Genomic DNA, 18977 nt, shown 5'->3' on the forward strand with positions numbered 1-18977 from the left:
CTTTGCTTGTTGCAACCAATATGTGTAGCTGCATTCACAGATCAGATTTTCACCTGTTACTCTGAATGCCATATCAGTAATAATACTGCAGTGTCTCTTATAAACTCTTTTTTTTTGTAGATCTATGTAAGAGCACAATTTGAATATGATCCAGCAAAGGATGACCTCATTCCCTGCAAAGAAGCTGGCATCAGATTCCGAGTTGGTGATATTATCCAAATCATTAGCAAAGATGATCATAACTGGTGGCAGGGTAAACTTGAGAACTCCAAAAATGGTACTGCAGGTCTTATTCCTTCTCCTGAACTTCAAGAATGGTATGACTTATGTTTTCTATAAAAATGAACTTAGTTTTGATTTTATTTCTGTCTCTCATACTTTTCACTGTTGTATAACTAGTTTTTTGAATTTTTTTTTCCTTTTTTTTCTCAGAGTCTATATATTGACTCAATTTGTGTGGCATTGATTTTTTTTCTCTCATATATGCATAGCAGTAAGGGTTACATGCAATATCATATGTGTGATTACATTGAAAAAAATAATTCCTCTGTTACTAAACAGTGTGTTTTCTGGTATACTGTAGGAAACTAGGATTGAAGATGGCTACATGCAAATAGGTTATATAAGAGGGTCAAATAATTTCTCTTTCAGCTTCTAAACAGGGGTTTCATTAGCATTGCTTACATGCAAGTGCTGCAGGAATAAGGTCTTAGCAAGATACCAAGCAAAAAGGTCATTGAGGGAGTTTCAGGGTTTTCTTTCCTTTTCATTTTTCATGTGAATGTCAAAAAGCAGAAAAATCTCAATGCTAAGATTCCTGAATGATAGGTTCAGTGAACAGCAATGGCACTGAGCAGTGCAAAGCCTTTAAACAGCCTCTTGCAGGAGCTGTTTAGGAAAAAATTGAAATGCATCATCACAAATTCTGGCAAGCAAGTCCTGGGCCTTGGAAGATATGGCCATAACTCAACAAAGTTTATCAACATGGATAGTCTAGCCCAAAATACTTCATACAGGATTTGCTCCATAAAAGAATTGGAGTTCTGCACGGGGTTTAACAGCTCCTGTGCCTCCTGGACTGGCTAAGGGAGATTTTTTCAGAAGAGCAACAGAGGCACACAAGACCTTTAGTTCCATCTCCTGAGCTCTGTGCAAGCCCTGGCATAAGGGAGGCACAGGTGTACCTTGCAGTGCTTCACCCCAAAGATCACCTTCCAAACAGTCCCACAGCACCACTTGCTCTGCAGTAATTCAGACCATGGTGGTCTTTCCAGACCTTGTGCTCTTCCATTCTGATCTGCTGCAGAATGGTCTGGATTCATTTCAGGAGCTGCCCTTTCTCCCATGCTCACTTCATCTGTGAGCTTGTATCATCTACCTCTAAGAAAATATTCTTCCATCAAAATACCCCTATATATATATATATATATATATATGTTCTTTTAAGTCATCAAAACAAAAATGTTGTTAAAAGTTTTACTGTTTTCTTGTTCTATAAAAAAAGTCTTACTTTTCTAATTCATTCTGTGCAGCTTTTTTAAGATCCTTGATTACAACAGAAAATGTTTCTTTCTCCTCCATATGTCAGGCGAGTTGCTTGTATTGCCATGGAGAAGACCAAACAGGAGCAACAGGCCAGCTGTACTTGGTTTGGAAAGAAAAAAAAGCAGTACAAAGACAAATATTTGGCAAAGCACAATGCAGGTATGAACAAAAAATGCAGGTATCTTTAACAGGTTACATTCTTTGCAGTTTAAGCCTTGCCATTAATTGTTCTGCTGGCACTCTTATATGAACCTAATGAGTTACTTAGGAAAATATAAGTAAAATTCTAATTACGCCAACGTTACTCTGCTTGTTCTTTGCTATTTAAGCCTAGAGCTTAGTCAGTGAGAGGCAAGCTGCCACAAAATCAGTGCATCATAGTATATCCTGATAACAGGCTTAGATTGTTTGGGGGTTTATGTTTAAAGCAGCATTAGAAACCAACAGGATATGATTTTTGCAACCTGTATAATTATGCTGTGCTCTACAGAAGACTGTTCTGTGTCATCCTTGTTAATGTGTGTTTATAGTTATAGATATGTGAAAACATCATGAAAGAGCATTTTTGTTGAAGTGGTACAGCTGGAAGTGGAATAAGAGCCATTGTATAGTCAGTGTGTTATTTACAGTTACCAGATAGAACCAGCTGTGGAGGTTTATCCTCCCTGCAGTGATTTTTGCTTGAATCCTGAGTTTGGGGCTTCAGTTTAGACTACTGAAAAAATGAATTGCTTTAGAAAATTTTGAAAGTGTAGAGTAAGAGATCCTTGTCAAGCAAAATTCATTAGTTTTAGTAGTAAAGAAGAAAGACCCCTTCATTTGTGAGCTGAATTTGCTTCTTTTCTTCTTTTAATATAAATATTTAATGTGCTGAAACTGCTTTTCAACACTTTTCTGTTGCTCCTGCATTGATATCACGTTATGTGATGCTTATGTTGCTGTGGTCTCCTGAGAGACTTGCAGAGATTTTTATTAGAATCAAAAGATGTACCTGTCCAAGCAGTGTAGTGACAGTATTTTATATTACATTAATTTCTGGAGGTTTTTTTCAGTTGCATCCTTGAACACACCTATTAAACAATATAAATCCATGTTTTCACATATTTCTCTTTACTTGCACAATCTGTGTGCAGTTTAAGAGCTCATAATGTGTCGCTATTACAGAAAACGTTTCCTTAAAAGTAATTTGAAAGTAAATTCTAAGAAATCAAAGAACAGTAATTATCATTTATACTTTTTGATTCAATGTTGCATTTAAGATGTTCACAGGTGAATGTAAAACTATTTGTTACCCTGAAAAGCCCTCACAAGCAGATTGAAAGCTTTAAGTAGTTTCCTTCCTTTTGCTGGTTTAACACTCTAGTTGTTCTGATGTTTCCCCTTCGTTGCAGTAACGCTCAACCACATTTTACTAATTATGACTATAACAAAAGCTGTTGAGAATAATCTGGATTTTATGAGCCAAAGTCTTTGACAGTACTGGTCTCAAGGTACTTGAGATATTGATAATAATCAATTGCTCCCAGCACACATTCCCACAGCCTTGCTCCTCCCTTCTGTCATGGCCATGCTGTGAACTGGATCAAGAACAGCCCAAAAAAAACCATGGATTTTTTTCTTTAGGGCAGATACATTTCTTAATGCATTTCTCAATGCAAATACAGAACTAAAAATGTCAGTGTGAGTAAGCAGGGCCTGCTACAAAGGAGTGAGCTAAAGGAAGGATAGCCAGGAATGGAGAAGGAGCAGGCAGTACGGTAGGAGCAGAACTAGCTCAAAGATTTGCATCTATTAAATTCCTGAAAGGAAAGGAATCTAGACTTTCCAGTCTTGACCTAGGGAGACATTTTGGAGAAGGTTGACAGCACTTTGATTCACACAGTTCACCTGCCTTCACCAGCAGTGCTGTTATATCATTATTGGCTTTATAGCAGAGCAAGTGTTTGCCAAACTAGAAATAAGAACATTAAAAATTACGATAATGACCATAAAAGAAACTGTTCCCTTCAGAATACAACTTCCCCTTTCCCTTAAGTCAAAAAGTTAATGGAAGCACAGATTGAAATAAAGATTTCTTGTAGAAATGTTATTGACCTTAGTGTCCCTGAGGTACTGAAGGTGATGCCAATAATATTCCAGGGAATGACACCAAATACAGGATATTCAATATATGAGTATTATGAATTGCTTTGGTGTTCGTGTGAGCTCAGGTTTAACTGAGGTGGCACTGAATTCACATTCTCTGAAGTGCTCTGTCTCAACCAGGATTGTTAGTCAGAAATATGGCAACACTGGCCCTTGCAACCTTTCAGTGCTTCTGTCTCAGGATCAAAACCAGATCTTTCTTCTGCTGGATCCAAACCAAGTAGAGTCATTGTCAAAATGTTGCTCTTACAGGAAAGTAGAATTTATTTCTCTTATATCCTAGTATAAAATCAAATATATTGATCAGCAGTGTGTAATCTGTTTGGACTTGTGTGTTATTTTTCTCTTAGGGGTGAAACTGATCTGGGGTGCTGAGAAATGACCCAGTAAAATAGTTCATAGTCAACTCAGATTTGTGTAGCCAGCTAATGATTTGAGAGCTGGTGTGGTATATTGGGAATATTACTGGAAGTAGAAATGAGATTATTCTGCAAATCAGACATAGTTTATGAAGTAAACAGGAGATGATTTCAGTTACATTTTAGAAGCAAATACATTCTCCTTTACCAGAAAATGTAATCCTGTTGTTCTTTCCTCCATGCTTCATATTAGAGTATTAGGCAATTTCATGAGCATGTGTTTTATCAGTATAAAATCAGTTTTAAACCAAAGCCCACAGAAAAAAATGAAATATCTTTTTCATTATTAGATTCACTGACATTTTTATAAATGCTCTAGAGATATGCTGCAGTGATATCTAGATATATCTTTTATTTATTTCGCTGAAAAATTATTGCAGGGCTTCAGGAAAGAACATACCAGAGCTATGCTTCATATTATGCATAATGTAGAAAATTGCCAGGCTTTTATAAAATATGTTTATCATTTCTTAATGTGATTTATTTGCCTTGTGTTTAGACTATTGCATGGTAAAGTTTATTTTGTGCATATACTTTTTATTTTACTAATATATTACAAGCCATATCTCAATGACCCCTGTGCATTTTTCATGCTGTCTTACTCCCAATGGCCTCTGTGCATGTAAGTAACCTGTCAAGTGACAATGCCTCTTTATTTGCTTCTTACTGTTTCCTTTCAAGAACTCCTTTTCTTTCTTAGCTAGTAACACAGAAGCATTGAAGTTCAGTCTTTAAGTGTGCCCTGTATTCCTCCTATCGTTGTATATTAAGAAATTAATCATTTTTCTTTTGCATTTGAGAACCCCACAATCATTAGTTAAATCCATGTAGACTGAGACACATTTTCTCCATGCTACTACTTTGTGATGAAGGCATTGATATGTGTCATTTCTGATGTTTGTTCCTGTTGTTTGTATCTAACACAACGTGGTCTTGTTCAAGAAGAAAATAAAGGATTTTTTATTATTATTATTATTATTATTATTATTATTTTTCAATGGAAAAAGACACGTGCAGCCTTGGGTGGTTAGAATGGTAAAGCTGTTTAGTGTGTTTTAGATCTTTAATATGAAATGAATTATTAATTTGTTTCAATACTGTGAAGTTGCAAAAAGGACAAGAGTAAGAATTCCACTGCAGAATGGAAGAAAAATATGACTAAATTCTTGCTTGTAGTATTTGGGGAAAGGTTGAAAGAGATTCTTCTTTAGGATGAAATTCAAAATGCTTCAAATGGACTAGGACATTTTCATATCTGTATCTTTTCAAGGCCTTAAAGAGTCGAGTGTGTCAATTGGCTGATTTGTAGTTTGACCAAATTGAAGCTGTTGGACTTTTTCTCTCAGGTAAAAAGACTGCCATCAAATTGAAAAACTGAGAGTTATCCACACTCATCCTAAAAGATGGATTGAATGTAGTTGAGGTGGATACACCACTTAAGACTTGGAAACACTCAGAGATCCCATAGTTTAGATGAAGTCTCTCCTCCCTCCTTTTCAGAGCGTGCAAAAATACAGAACTGAGAACTCTTGTTCGTTATTCTGCTCCACAATTGCTGAATGCTGTAATCTTTACAGATATAAATAACTGCCTCCTGGCTGCTCCTTTCATTAGAATTCAGCAAGAGTTACCAGAGATGATGTGTTAATGGGCACAGGAGGAATAAGCTGTTATTAATGAACAGAACTTGATTTGTCAATCATAATATTCCTTGGCAATTGACAACAGATTTATAGGCATGATTGAATTCATCCAATTTCAACTGCAGTTGAAATGATATCTGAAATAATACTTTTGCAATTTTTCCCTAAATATGGTGGAGGTTCTTTTATGTAATGCCATCACTTTTCATTAGAATTCTTCATTCTGTCACAAGTTTTAAAAGCATGTCAGTTTAATTAGCACGTGTGTTTAAAGAGAACTCTAATTACAAGTAAATGGTGTGGTTTGAAAGAATAAATACCACAAAGTATTAACACTCTTCTCTGTGCATTTCTCATAGATCTTGTTAAAACATTATTATGAAAGTATCCTTATCTTCAGTGTAAATAGACGTTCTCATATTGTATTCATGTCAGTCACTGTCTACAGATTTTTCTTTAGTATTGCTATTTCTTAGGAATGCAAACGTGAATGGCATGCTGTTTTAGCTGATTTTTGTGGTCTGCTGAACACTGCATGAAAGGACATGCAAACTTTGCTGGGCATCTGGGTAGCTTTGTTACTGCTCTCAACAGTTTTTTAAATGAACATTCTTGTTAAAATTGCATAAGGAATGAATGGTTTTATTTTCTGTAACATGTTACTTTGTATTATAAATCTAAAATTTGCTAAAATTATAATTTGTAGCAGAATTGTCACCCTTAATATGCCTTTTTTCTTATCCTTTGGGGCTTTCTTTTGTGTTTTAGTGTTTGATCAATTAGATCTCGTCACATACGAAGAAGTAGTAAAGCTGCCAGCATTCAAAAGGAAAACACTAGTCTTACTAGGTAATTTTCAGTTATTTTTCTGAACATAGCAACATAAATTTGAAGCCTTTCTGGTGGAAAATTTCTAAATCATTTTTTTGTGTTGTGGATCAGGTGCACACGGTGTCGGAAGAAGACACATAAAAAACACACTCATCACAAAACATCCGGACAGATTTGCTTACCCCATTCCTCGTAAGTAGCAATGTTCACCCTGCTACAAAATCGTTTGTGTCATCCTTGTTCTGCTGCGTGTGTTCAGCTCAGCTGAGACAAATCCTGCCTTAAAGGTGGGAGCTGTGGTAGGACTGGGTGTGTTTCTTCTGCTTTTTCAAAAGGGAAGAGTGGAAAAGAATACCACTTTTGCATCAAGTGATCCTTATTTAAAAGCTTCTGGCTAGGCATACTTCTCCGTACCCCAAAGGTTTCATTTAGAAGGAAGGATAAAAGATTTCTCATTTTTTATTGTGTATAATTCTCATGAGAAGAAATATGAACTGGATTTAGAGGAATTTAATGTTTTAATTCTTTCTCACAGCCTAGTCTTAAGGACTGGTATTACACTAAAGTAACCTCAAGTTTCCAGAGATGACAATAAGTAAAAGAAAACACAATTAATTTCACTGCTTACAAGTGGGATGTTATGAAGAGCACGGATGTGTTTTCCCTTCATGACGATTTTTATCAATATCCTGGAAGGAATTGCAGATCCCATCACGTGATCTCTTGGAGATGCATCCTTTTTCCTTAAGCTAAGCACACCAAAACAAGAGCATCCAGCCCCTACCTGTCCACTCTATTTCACACTGACCTCAGAAATGCCATACATGGCTCAGAAGTGACACTCACTTAATTTTCTTCACAGAAACTATGGTTATTTCATCTGCAAATGCTTTTAAAATGGACCCACCTATACCATGATGAACATGCCTTAGGTTGCCTGCATTAGTTTCCTGCTCTGTGGAAGCACTGAGATTGTTTCACTGATCTTATAAGAAGACTAAAAAGATGCATTTTCTGCATTCCTTTACAAAACCATGGTATAGTAGGTAGCTTTTAAGATGGGCCTTAAATTGGGTGAGGAGTTTTGGAGACTGTTTTATGAAGAAATTATCTGCATACTGAGAACCTGATCAAAATGATCAGGCCACACACAATGGCAGTTAATTCAAAGGGTTGGTAGGCCATACTTCTCTCACCACATAGGGCTGTAGAAGCAGTATTTTCAAAAAGTATGTTATTCCTAAGTAGCTTTCACCTCTCTTGATCGCAAGTAATCAGGTTTTTAGACTGCTTTTTAGACTTATCCTTTTCACGTTCATAAAAACCTCATAAAAACTTAAATTTTTAAAAAAAAAAGGAAAATGCAGAAATGGTTTTAGGACAGAAAAAGATTTAGGAGAAATATGAGTATCTTAAGTCCAGTAGACCTAGGGACCCTTCTTCTCTTGCTTTTCCCAACACATCCCTCAAACTTCTGCTTTTCCCAGTGCCTGTCTTTCTGACTGCCTCATGCTTCATTGCTCTATATGTGATTTGACAGGTCATCATTCATTGAGTAAGTACTGATAAACAAACAAAAAAGGAGCCATCTGTAACCTTAATATTGCTTCTGTACTGAAATATTTTGTATTTTCAGACACAACCAGACCTCCAAAGAAAGATGAAGAAAATGGCAAAAATTACTACTTTGTATCACATGACCAAATGATGCAGGATATATCAAACAATGAATATTTGGAATATGGCAGCCATGAGGATGCAATGTATGGGACAAAACTGGAAACAATACGAAAGATCCATGAGCAGGGACTAATTGCAATACTTGATGTAGAACCTCAGGTAACTAATTAGAAGTGTATAAAAATAGGACTCATCATAAATCCTTCTCTGAGATGTTTTTATTGATTGCACACTAGATAAGTGCTGCATAAAGTGATGTGGAGCAAAAGTCCTTGGACCACCAGTGTATCAGTCTGTGAAGTGGGATTCTGGTAATCATCTGGTTAGAAGAACACAGAGGAGAAAGAAAAATGAGGCTCTCAAGAAACTCTAATAGTTTGTTTATTCATTGTATAAAATCTGTGGAAAATTCTGACACATTTCCTTTGAAACATCTGTGTAGTCATTACATTCAATTCATAGGGCTCTGTTTATGTACTTTGTTAAGTGGAACAACATGAATATGGACAATTGTAATGTTTATGTTATTCTAGCAGATGGAAGGAAATGGGAGGAAAGACAAAATTAAGACCAGTGTTATCTGCTTAAATTTGCTGATTTGTTTCTTCATCGTGAATGGATTCAGCAACTTCAAATTCTTCTAAGAATTTCACAATAGAAATGAGATACCTGACTAAATTATTTCAGACAGAATATGATGGTGTGGTGGTGTTCTTAAAAATAAAATCCCACATTTAACAGTGTTCAGGAAGAGCAGCATTTATAATTAGTTCAAATGGAACAGCTGTTAACAGCAACCTCTGTTGATAAACTTTTTCAACATGCATTATTCAAAAGCTGTACAATTCTCAGAAGTGGTTTTAATCTTTGTTAGAATATATTTACATTTGGTAACAGCTCCCTTTGCCACACTTCCTCCAGCTTATGTCCAGCAAGCCACTTGCCTAACCAGCTTCCTCATTTATCCATCTCAGCTCATTGAGGCCAACCTGTTTGTGGACTTACTCCTGGTTGTCTTACGCCACTTTCCTATTTTCCCTCAGGCACTCTTAGTTACAAGGGTTTTCTTGCATTTCCCTTACGGGGTTTGTCTCTAGTTTGGAGCAGGTTGGCAGAGGTGATTCCTGTTGGTGGGTTTCAAGCAGCAGAGATGAAAACCTTTTAGCTCAGGGAAAGGGTGGATTGTGGGGGGTTTCTTTTGCTGGTTTCTTTAAAAAGAAAAAGCTTTGGAGAAGACAGGAAATGGAAAGAGCAAAACCAGAGAGACTTTTAGTAGTCTGACTTTATCATGTCCATCCCTTTTGAGTTCAGCTGAGGTGTTTAACTCACGGTACTGCACTTCAGTCGAGCCTGGATCTGTAACAGGGTTTCACATCTGGCAGCTCTGTGTCACACAGTTCATTATGAGTAAGACAACTCTTTACTGAGAACTCTTCTCTTTTGCACAGATTTGGTTCAGGGGATTGGAGTTGTATTTCCTGCATTTAGTGCTATGCTCACTTTTTTAAAACTTCAAATTTTTCACATCACATTTTGATTTGTTTAAAAAATAATAATTTTATAATAATAAAAATTATATTCTCATCAATATTTTAAAATACATTTGGCTCTTTTCCCTATTTATGGCACAACTGAATTTTTTTTGCATGGTGTTTTATCAATCAGTTTAAATGTAAACAGAATTCCACACACTTTGAGACTGTATGGGAAGAGGCTCTCTGAAAATGCTAAAGCTTTTACTGTCTCATAAACTCCCTTTAAGGATAAATACATGTTTTGACCACCAAAAATGTAACATAATAGAAAAAGTTGGGTGTCTGTATTACTAAGGTCTTGACTCCGATTCAGTTAAAAACAAATCCAGCACTGGTAGATCATAAATTTGTGTCTTTTGCTTGTGTGACTAAACTTACTTCACATTGATTGTTGGGGGTTTCCTCTAAAGTATCTGATTTTTTTTCTCCTAGGCATTGAAGGTCCTGAGAACTGCAGAATTTGCTCCTTTTGTTGTTTTTATTGCTGCACCTACGATTACCCCAGGCATTAATGAGGTATGTCATGTTGCAATCTGATGTCCTGTCAGAGACAGAATTAAGGATGAGATTCAAATGTGCAGATCAGACTCTTTAATTATTGCCTTGTCTGTAAATGAAGAGGCAGAAAAATAATTGATTGACAGCTTTATTAAGTTGATTGAGATACATTTATTGTTTATGAACCAGTAATTCAAAATGTGGGCCTCAAGAGGAAGGATCCATGTGCTGTATTCTAGAAGTACATTCTTTTATTTCATTCCCTGCTCCAGTTCAAAGATCCATTTCCAAATCATTGGCACAAATTACTCAGTTGTGAGTTGCAATGCCAGCACTGATCCCACCTTTAGCTTTAGCATTTTCCCTGCACAGCAAATATAGGAAAATAGGCTTATTCATCTTGACAACTGTCCTCTAAGAATTGGAAGCTTTGACCCAAGTTCCCAGTTGCTTGTGGAATAATGCTAAGTATTCATGGAAATCCATGTCCTACATTTTGTACTTAGTTTTTATGGAGTATCTGCTCTGCAGATTCCTACTGATTTCAAGGATACCAAGCAATTCTGGATTTAGCTCACACGAAGGCAAAGAGCATTTTCGCAAACACTTTAATTTGCTCAGTCTTCCTTAAACCATGATATTAAAGTATTTCATCTGTTGGATTTGATCATGAATCTGTTCCAAATCTCCTAGATGTCTCCTTGATCATCGAAGCACAAAGTCAGAAACTGTGTCACTACAGCAGAAATGTAATTACAGTATCATAAGCATGAAGCTATGACATCACTGCAGAGGCTTGTAGGAAAAGAAGGAGCAAGACAAACATATTTAAATGCAAATATCCTGAATGATTATTCAAATCAAAAGTGGAAAGTGAAGAATTTTGGCCTCAAGCTGGAATTCTACTGGCAACTGAGGCATTCTCTTAGTTCACTATGATGCTTTAGTGGGCTACTTTAGCTCCAAATTGGATTTTATTCAATTTTAAGCACCAGTGCTAGAACAAGCAGTGAAAGAGGGGATGGGAGGGGGAAGACGCTTCTATTCACTTTCACAGCATTAAGTTATGTCATTTCACTGTGTCTTAGGGACCCACACCCTAATGGTACAATTTGAGAGTGTAAAGACAAAGATCTCTCAGCACAGCACAATTTGCCATGTTAGTGAAGTGACACTTTATGTAACTGCTGGCGTGATACTGTGAATTGGTACAATCTTGATAAAATACTAGAATTTCGTAATCTACACTGAATTTGCCTTTGTGTAAACAAATAGCATTGCCTCAGATACCCTGTAAAATTACATAATTGCCTGGGCTTGTTGCCCCCATACCTGTTTCAGCTCCCAGATAGTCCTTCCTTGGCCTCACTCATCTGCCAGTGGTACTTAAATTTTAATCTTCCAGTTGTAGTATGTAATACAGAGATATTTGGGACAATTCATGTGAGGGAGAAAAATGTTTTCCCTCATACACTGGGAAGAGAACAAAAATGTGCCTTTTATAGTAGTGATGGGGAAATACATGCTCATGCCAAAGAAATATTAGTAAAAGTGTTATGTTCTAAATATTTGCATTCATGCTGTAAAACTGTCTTTATTTTAAGCTCCTGTGACAAAAGTCTCTGTGCCTGCAGGGTTTCACCCAGGCACATGAATTGCTGAATCAAGGCCACATTTACAAAATATGTTAATTTATTAATCAATTAAAGTTAAGGAAAGGGAGGGGCAGGCAACAGTAATAGCAACAGACCTTACCCAAACACAGGATCTTGTTTTCCGAGGTTTTCTGGGCAGACAAGCAAAGTGTGTCTGTGTGGTAGCAGCCTGCAAGGCAGGAAACAAGGGTGAGGAGTGTGTGTTTCCTATTTCCCATTCATGCTTCCTTCTTGAAAGGTTCATTTGCATAATGAGTGTCCCTTTCTGTTGATCCTCTTGCCCTGCCTTGTTTTATTTTACTTGTGCTTTTTGCGAACACTTCTGTAAATGACTGTCCTTTTTTCCCTCCCCATGTTTTCTTAAATTTCATCTTTGTTTTTCTTTCATTTTCCTGCATTCGTACTAATTGTACATAGCTGCCAAAATGGTGCAGAAAACTGCCTGTAAGTACTAGGGGCTCACAAGTTATTGCAGTAGTTCTAGAATGTAGATCTGCTTGTTCCCATTCAACATTACTTTTGCCGTTGGAGTCAAAATTTAATGTAATAATGACTTTTGATATCTGCCCTAAAATTATCTGCTAGTGAAAAAAGAGACTGTAGATTAAACTTTCTGCTCTTACAGAGGTAATCTGAACTTTGTGGTAAAATCAGTGCAGAGGCCTGATCCTAACAGTGTCTCTCTTGAGACACTTTAGCCTGTCAAATACTACACAAAATGTCTCAGCAATCGAGGCCCATACAGCAAGAGTCAGGAGGCAAAATACTATCCTTTCCAGTGAATATAGCCATGCACTGGGAGCAGTTCTGCAAAGCACAAGACCAATGTAAATCATACAGGGAATCTCCTAGAGTGCACCCACCCATCTAATCATAGAGGGAGCTTAAATCAGATGGTTGCTGTAGTGCTAAAACAGAGAGAAGAGGGAGCATATCAGAAAACCTTGGCGTAGTCTCTGTCCTCCAGCTGTTCCTACCTCCATTGCCCAGACAGCAGCAAAGAGGAGATCACAGGCTCCATTTGTTTGCTGTAAACCTTACTGAGCCAAATTCTTCAGACTTCTAGCTGTGCTTCCTCCCTTCCTACAGCCAAAGAATAAAAGGAATTTTTCTTCTGAAGTGTGGAGTTCACCAGCTGTTTAAATTGAGAATTTCTTTCTATTGAAGCAAAACTGGCGAAGGCCTGATGGTGTTTACATGTTGTCCACAGCTTTAGAAGGGAGTATTAATAATTTGTTGGGCTGGGCTTCGATTGCCACAAGTGGCAGCTGTTTGTGCTAGGTACTTTAGGCCAGAAAAACCCCAGCCCTCAGAGAATGAAGGTGCCACTGGCAGCCTTTATGTACATGGGGGTATTTCATGGATAAAGCCATATTTCACTCCTTGCAGCTGTGGTGGAAAAGGAGAGAAGATTAGGAAAGTGAACTGAATTAGGAAGAAAAGTCAGATCCAAAAATGAACACACTGCAACTAGACCCACATAAAATGCCTATTGCACAAGAGCTGAGGGAAGAAGAAAAGGCAGATGTTGTGCTCACAAATGTTAAGTTTCTGAAGTTGTGGCCATTCGTCTGTCTGCAGCTCACTGAACATTTTGATAAATACCTTCTTTCTTGACACTATTGAGAGTACAACTGCTGAAGATTTTCCTTCTTGGAACATAATCTGGGATGTTCAGTATGCAAAAGTTAATTAAGACATTTTAGAAGAATTGAGAGGAACTTACTACAGCAAATGCTTTGATTGCAGCTAGCTTCAAAGATTAATTTTGGTATTTAAGTCTTGCAGACTCAGAGAAAACAGCCAAGTCTGACATGTACAAATAGATACACTATCACAACCATGGGTGAAATTTAGACCCAGGATGAAACAAAAATCAAGAACTTTTAATCTCTTTTCCTTTTGCTGAGGTTTGGAAAGTTTGAACCTATTTGAAACTTGTTGCAATGGCCTATCCCAAACTTATTATTACCCATAAAAGTATATGAAAGAAGTAATGATTTACATTTCCAACAGGCTGGGAAATTTAGATATTCCAAAATACAGACCACTTTGATCCCAGTAAAGTTGGATCTAGGAGAAGCTAAGTCAGAAAAATACTGAAATTTAATGGATTTTTGAAACATTTAGTTTTGTGACATCTGTGTGTGCAAGGTAAACTTTACCAGTTGGGGTTTTTTAAGATGAAATGGCTGCAAGATTTTCAGATTTTCATTGTCAGTGACAGTAAGATAAATACTCTAGTGAGAAAAGGCCATACCTGTAGGTAAAAGTAACATTGATGGGAAATCTGAGTAACAATTCAAAATCTGCGTAAGGACTTAACAGTTCTAAGGCTTCCAGGGGCTTTTCAGGTACTGTTATCCCTGTGTCATGAGATTAAAACTCTTTTCAAGGTACAATATGATTTGGGCAAGACAGGCTATAAATACAAAATTAATCTTAGCTGGATACATTTAAAGGACTGAAAATACTGTGCATGACAAGTTATTGACCTTCCTTTCTAGGTTAATGTAAGCAGGAAAGGCTCAATGCTCAGCTGATACAAATTGATGTCTCTTTTGGAATCTGTGAGAAGTTGGAAGTTTACCTGACTAGGGTTTTGGCTTAAAGACATTGGGCCATATGAAATATTCCACAAAAATATTTAATACTAGTATTGATCCACGTTGTTCTGCTTGTTAATAGCATAAATTAAATTTGCAAACACTGGAATTTCTACAGAAGTTCCAGGAGTTGCTGGTGGTGCATAATGGCCCATACAGGGCACATCCCTCGTACAGAAATGCATGTGAGGAGTATTTGCCTGACTTGGAATGAGATTTGTAATAATTTTCAAGTGAAGACAACCACACCACACTGTCCCCTCCCCATCTGAGGCTGCAGCTTCAGGAGAGAAGCAGAACTGTAACTTTGGCAGAGAACTTCTCCTCCAGAAGTGGCTGGTTTCATTGCTACAGGGAAGGAGAACTGTCTCAGAGCAGGTTGTTTCCTTCAGCAGACCTGAAAGCTGTTGTTCCACAGCTACTTGTCACTGTAGATACAAATACTTGGGAAGCTGAAACAGAAAAAAAAAAAGGTGGAGGTCATCTCAACAGCCGGATAAAATTCTGTTTCCAGAACAATTTCTAGTAAAAAAGCTGTGGGCACTGTCTGTACTTTCTGCAGCCTAAAACTCTGTCTAGAAAAGTGTATCCCAGCTGATTGATCAAGTAGAATGAGCCTCTGGATACTGCAGAGCAGCAGGAGTCATTTTGCAACATATCCACCCCCAACCTGCAGGACAGGAAAGACTTGATTGCTTTCCTGTGGCTGTCTCAAGGTTCCTGAAAACAGCAAATGGGTTTCTTGGTTTGGTTTTTTTTTTAATTCATAAGGAAATCTGCAGGAAGAGAATTCACACTTAAAATTGCTGCAGAGCCCTGGGAAGAAGCCTTTTGCATCCAGCTCCTTCAGGCAGGCAGACCTCACTAACAAAGGTCTGATGTCCTGGCTGCCTGGTTCATCTCCTTGGCTGCCTGATTCACACGGAGAGGGGCTGGAAACACCCTGCTCTGAGATAGAAACCACAGAGGAGTAATGTGGAGTGAGAACTTTCTTATCAGTGAATTGTTAAAGGAAGTAGACCCAGAAGATTGGTGTTGAACAGAAAACATTACCAAAACTGGGAACAGCTGATACCTGACAGACACCCTCTCCCTCTCCTCCTGTTTCTCGTGTTCTCACTGGGACATAGGCCCAATAGCTCTTACTTGTGCACTGTGTCTGATTTATTCACATGTGATCTCCATTGCTGCTTTTCCAAGCTTCCACCCTCTACCTTTTTTAACACTAGAGCTGTGTTTTGTCTCCAAGAATGTCATTAACCGAGTGCTGTTTGAGTGTCAGCTTCCAGAGGGAAACTGCCCTTTCTCCTTTGTGATTCCCATAGCTGTAGGTGGGAGAGCTAAAGCACCTCGACTCCTTGAGGCCTTTTTGGCCATTTCCTTCTCAGTTGAGTAGCTGTTGTGGAAGAGCATGAAATGATCCAACTTTTCTTTTCTCCCGTTTTCTTCCCTGGCTGACGAACAGGATGAATCGCTTCAGCGCCTGCAGAAGGAGTCCGAAATCTTACAGAGAACATATGCACACTACTTTGACCTAACAATTATCAACAATGAGATTGATGAAACCATCAGGCACCTGGAGGAAGCCATCGAGCTTGTGTGTACAGCCTCCCAGTGGGTCCCGGTCTCCTGGGTCTACTAGACCGGGAATGAGAGAATTGAGTAGAAAAAAAAAAAATCTGTCATTACTGGGAACCACTTCATACATGGAAAACCTCTTCGTTACTGACCTTGTGTCAACAGGTCTTGGCCCCTAGAGACTACCTAGATGTAGTGTGACCTAAAATATAATTATTGTCATGTCCGAATAGATAGGAGGAGGGGGAACAAAAGACGAAACACTAATTTAAAGAGACAGTATCTTTTTTTTAATCATTTCTCCTAAACTTTAATAAAATGTATCTTTAAATATATGTATTATTCAGTCCTTTGGAATGTTATATTTTTGGAAATCATAGCTTTTTATTTCAAGGGCCCCTAAAAACTGCACAAAATAGATGCTGCTTTCTATAATCTATTTTAATAGTAATAATAATATGATTCTGTTACCTTAACTTGGGGGTGGAACACTACATTCTTTTTAGAGTCTGATTTTGTGGATTGGAATACTTTGCTTTCCTTTATTTATTTGAAGTAATTAGTCTAGTGGTTACGAAACAAATTCATAAATTTTAAAGGCCTTTTTTTTTCGCGCTTTTTTGTTTTGTTTTTTTTTTTTCTCTCCTAGGATAGTATTTTTAAGTACTTTTGTGTAACATCCAGGTAATGTGATACTGTCTCTTTGAAGAACTCTGTAAAAGTTTTAGAAATTTGAAATTGGGTCTTGACTCTTAATGCATGTGGACAGTCGCAAGCGTTCATGCTGTTGGTGTATCTGTGTTGATAAAACCTGTAATCTACAGCAAAGTACATTCCGTTCATGGGAACATGTACCCAAGGGAATAAAGCAAAATATTATTCTGACTAAGTTGTAAACCTATGCACATCCCTTGCATTTTGGGCAACTTTATAAAAAAAAAAAAAAAAAAGAAAAACTGATTTTTATTAATAATAATCATGTAGTGAAATGTGTTTGTAATTTTGTCTCAATTTAATTTGTTGTAAGGTGGGAGGGGGCAGTTACTGGTTTCACCATTTCAGATCTGTGTTGTCTGAGAGTATTAACGTTTTAATTAAGTTGAAGCAAAGAAATGCTGATTTTTAATATGTATGTAATTGTTTAAAGATGCACACATTTTAAAAGAAAATACTGTGCAATGAAGAAACCAGTTTAGACATTGCGATAAACTGACTATTCCAAAAGACTCATCTACAACAGCCCTGTAAATTCCTTTAAAAATGGTAATTGACTCTACAGTCTGACCAATTTTTTTTTATTTTAAATATACTTCCTTTTATGTGTTCAACAATTAAATGCTTTTGGGTCCTTCATTTCATCACAGGGAGTTTCAAGAACAAATCAGTGACTCGTGCAGTGAGGAAAAGTGTCTTAAAGTCTGTAAGGGAAGCCTTTGTAGGGGCACAGCCTGCAGTCTGTCCCAGGGGTGCTGCTCCTCCTGGATCAGCACAGGCTTCCACAAAGTTGGAATTAGAGCAGAGCCGACTAAGGAAGTATAACCATGGATTGACCCGGCACTTCATTTCCCTTCTTCATGCTCTCACTGGCCCACATGATTTGCATTTTCTCTGAAAATGGTTAAAGGCAGCAGGCATTGCCACCTCTTTTTAGGTGTCAGAAATACACTGTTCCTTAGAATTACTTCTCCTCAAAGTTTGGCTGGCTATGCTGTTGTATAGTATGAATTTTTTAGTGTTTATATTAAAATGATAGTGGTACAGGATTTGTCCTCAAAGTGGAACTATCAGCTGTAACTGGTCTGTGGGCTGTTCAGTTGTTTGGGACCATTGGACATGCAGTCAGAAATTCTCACGGTTGAACCTTTCTCACAGGGGTAATTCTGGTTGCTAATTTTCTCCTGCCTACTTCTTCTGCAGGTCGGGTAGTCAAATTTGTTTACAATTTTTGTAAAATCCACAGGTGAAATCTGAGTCTGGCTGTGCCTCCTCGCACCCAGCCAGGGCAGGCAAAGGTGTTTATTTACTGCAGCGTTCATAGCCTGGCTTGCAGCCCACAGAAGGGAGTTTGATCCATCACTTTACTCCACCTGCTCAATGCCCTTATTGCCACAGCTGGAATCACACTTCTGTGTCTGCATCCCAAAACAAGAGCTGTACCCAAGTCCCTTGAGTTTGTAGTTTCGCAGGAACTAATGGATGAGAGAGTCAGCGTGAGCCTCCTGTGTGCAAGAGGGGAATGAGGGAACTGTCAGAGTAATTGTAGGTGCTCGTCTCTTCTGGGTTTAGCCCCTGAAAAAGGAGATGGTGCAAACTTTGAACTATTTAGTAAGAGGTGATTTTTCAAGTGGTTGTGTCATTTTGGTCGTGGGTGAACCGTAGCTGGTGTGTGTAGGCAGCTGTTGCAGTGGTGAGTCCACGCTGGCTGAGATCATCGAAGTGACAAGTTCATTCACTCTCAGAACTACCTCTTTTCCCAGCAAAGCACAAAGATGGGAAGACCTACTGAAAATCAAGCAGTGGAGTGTTTCTGGTGTTAGAAATACAAACTTCTCTGGTGAGCATTGGTGTCTGACTTCAGTGACATGTTTTTCATCTCAAATGTTCATGGCATTAAACAGGAAAGTAATTTTGATAATTCGAGTATAGTCCATCATAGATGTTTCAACTACATACTTTTGACTCTGTTAATGTGAATTTTTCAGAGTTTCTGTGTATCCAGCTCATAAGGAAAGAAAACTCACAAGGCCCATGAGGGTGCTTCTGCCTTATGTAGATGACAATAAGTAGTGATTTGATGTAACTAATACCTTTTCTTCTCTTAAGTGGAAATACCATTCAGTTA

General features: G+C 37.8%; 1 protein-coding gene across 16 annotated transcripts in view; it reads left to right on the forward strand.

The window, feature by feature from the left end:
* The window catches only part of CASK (calcium/calmodulin dependent serine protein kinase), a 188004-nt gene extending 170538 nt beyond the window's left edge, over nucleotides 1-17466 (forward strand). For 6 of the 16 annotated variants that reach the window (XM_042034653.1, XM_042034689.1, XM_042034721.1 and 3 more), the window contains 8 exons: nucleotides 121-317; nucleotides 1589-1704; nucleotides 6521-6601; nucleotides 6695-6775; nucleotides 8220-8422; nucleotides 10231-10314; nucleotides 12369-12395; nucleotides 16023-17466. In XM_042034653.1, the coding sequence (XP_041890587.1) occupies nucleotides 121-317; nucleotides 1589-1704; nucleotides 6521-6601; nucleotides 6695-6775; nucleotides 8220-8422; nucleotides 10231-10314; nucleotides 12369-12395; nucleotides 16023-16199 (966 nt within the window). In that variant the 3' untranslated portion in view covers nucleotides 16200-17466. The remainder of the gene's footprint in view (nucleotides 1-120; nucleotides 318-1588; nucleotides 1705-6520; nucleotides 6602-6694; nucleotides 6776-8219; nucleotides 8423-10230; nucleotides 10315-12368; nucleotides 12396-16022) is intronic. The other 10 variants (XM_042034680.1, XM_042034713.1, XM_042034741.1 and 7 more) reach the window with 3 other exon arrangements.
* The last annotated feature ends 1511 nt before the right edge of the window (nucleotides 17467-18977 follow it).

The sequence above is a fragment of the Corvus kubaryi genome, unplaced genomic scaffold (assembly GCF_017639235.1).
Source record: "Corvus kubaryi isolate FWS band 111438036 unplaced genomic scaffold, C.kubaryi_AGA036_p1.0 133, whole genome shotgun sequence".
Classification (NCBI taxonomy): Eukaryota; Metazoa; Chordata; class Aves; order Passeriformes; family Corvidae; genus Corvus; species Corvus kubaryi.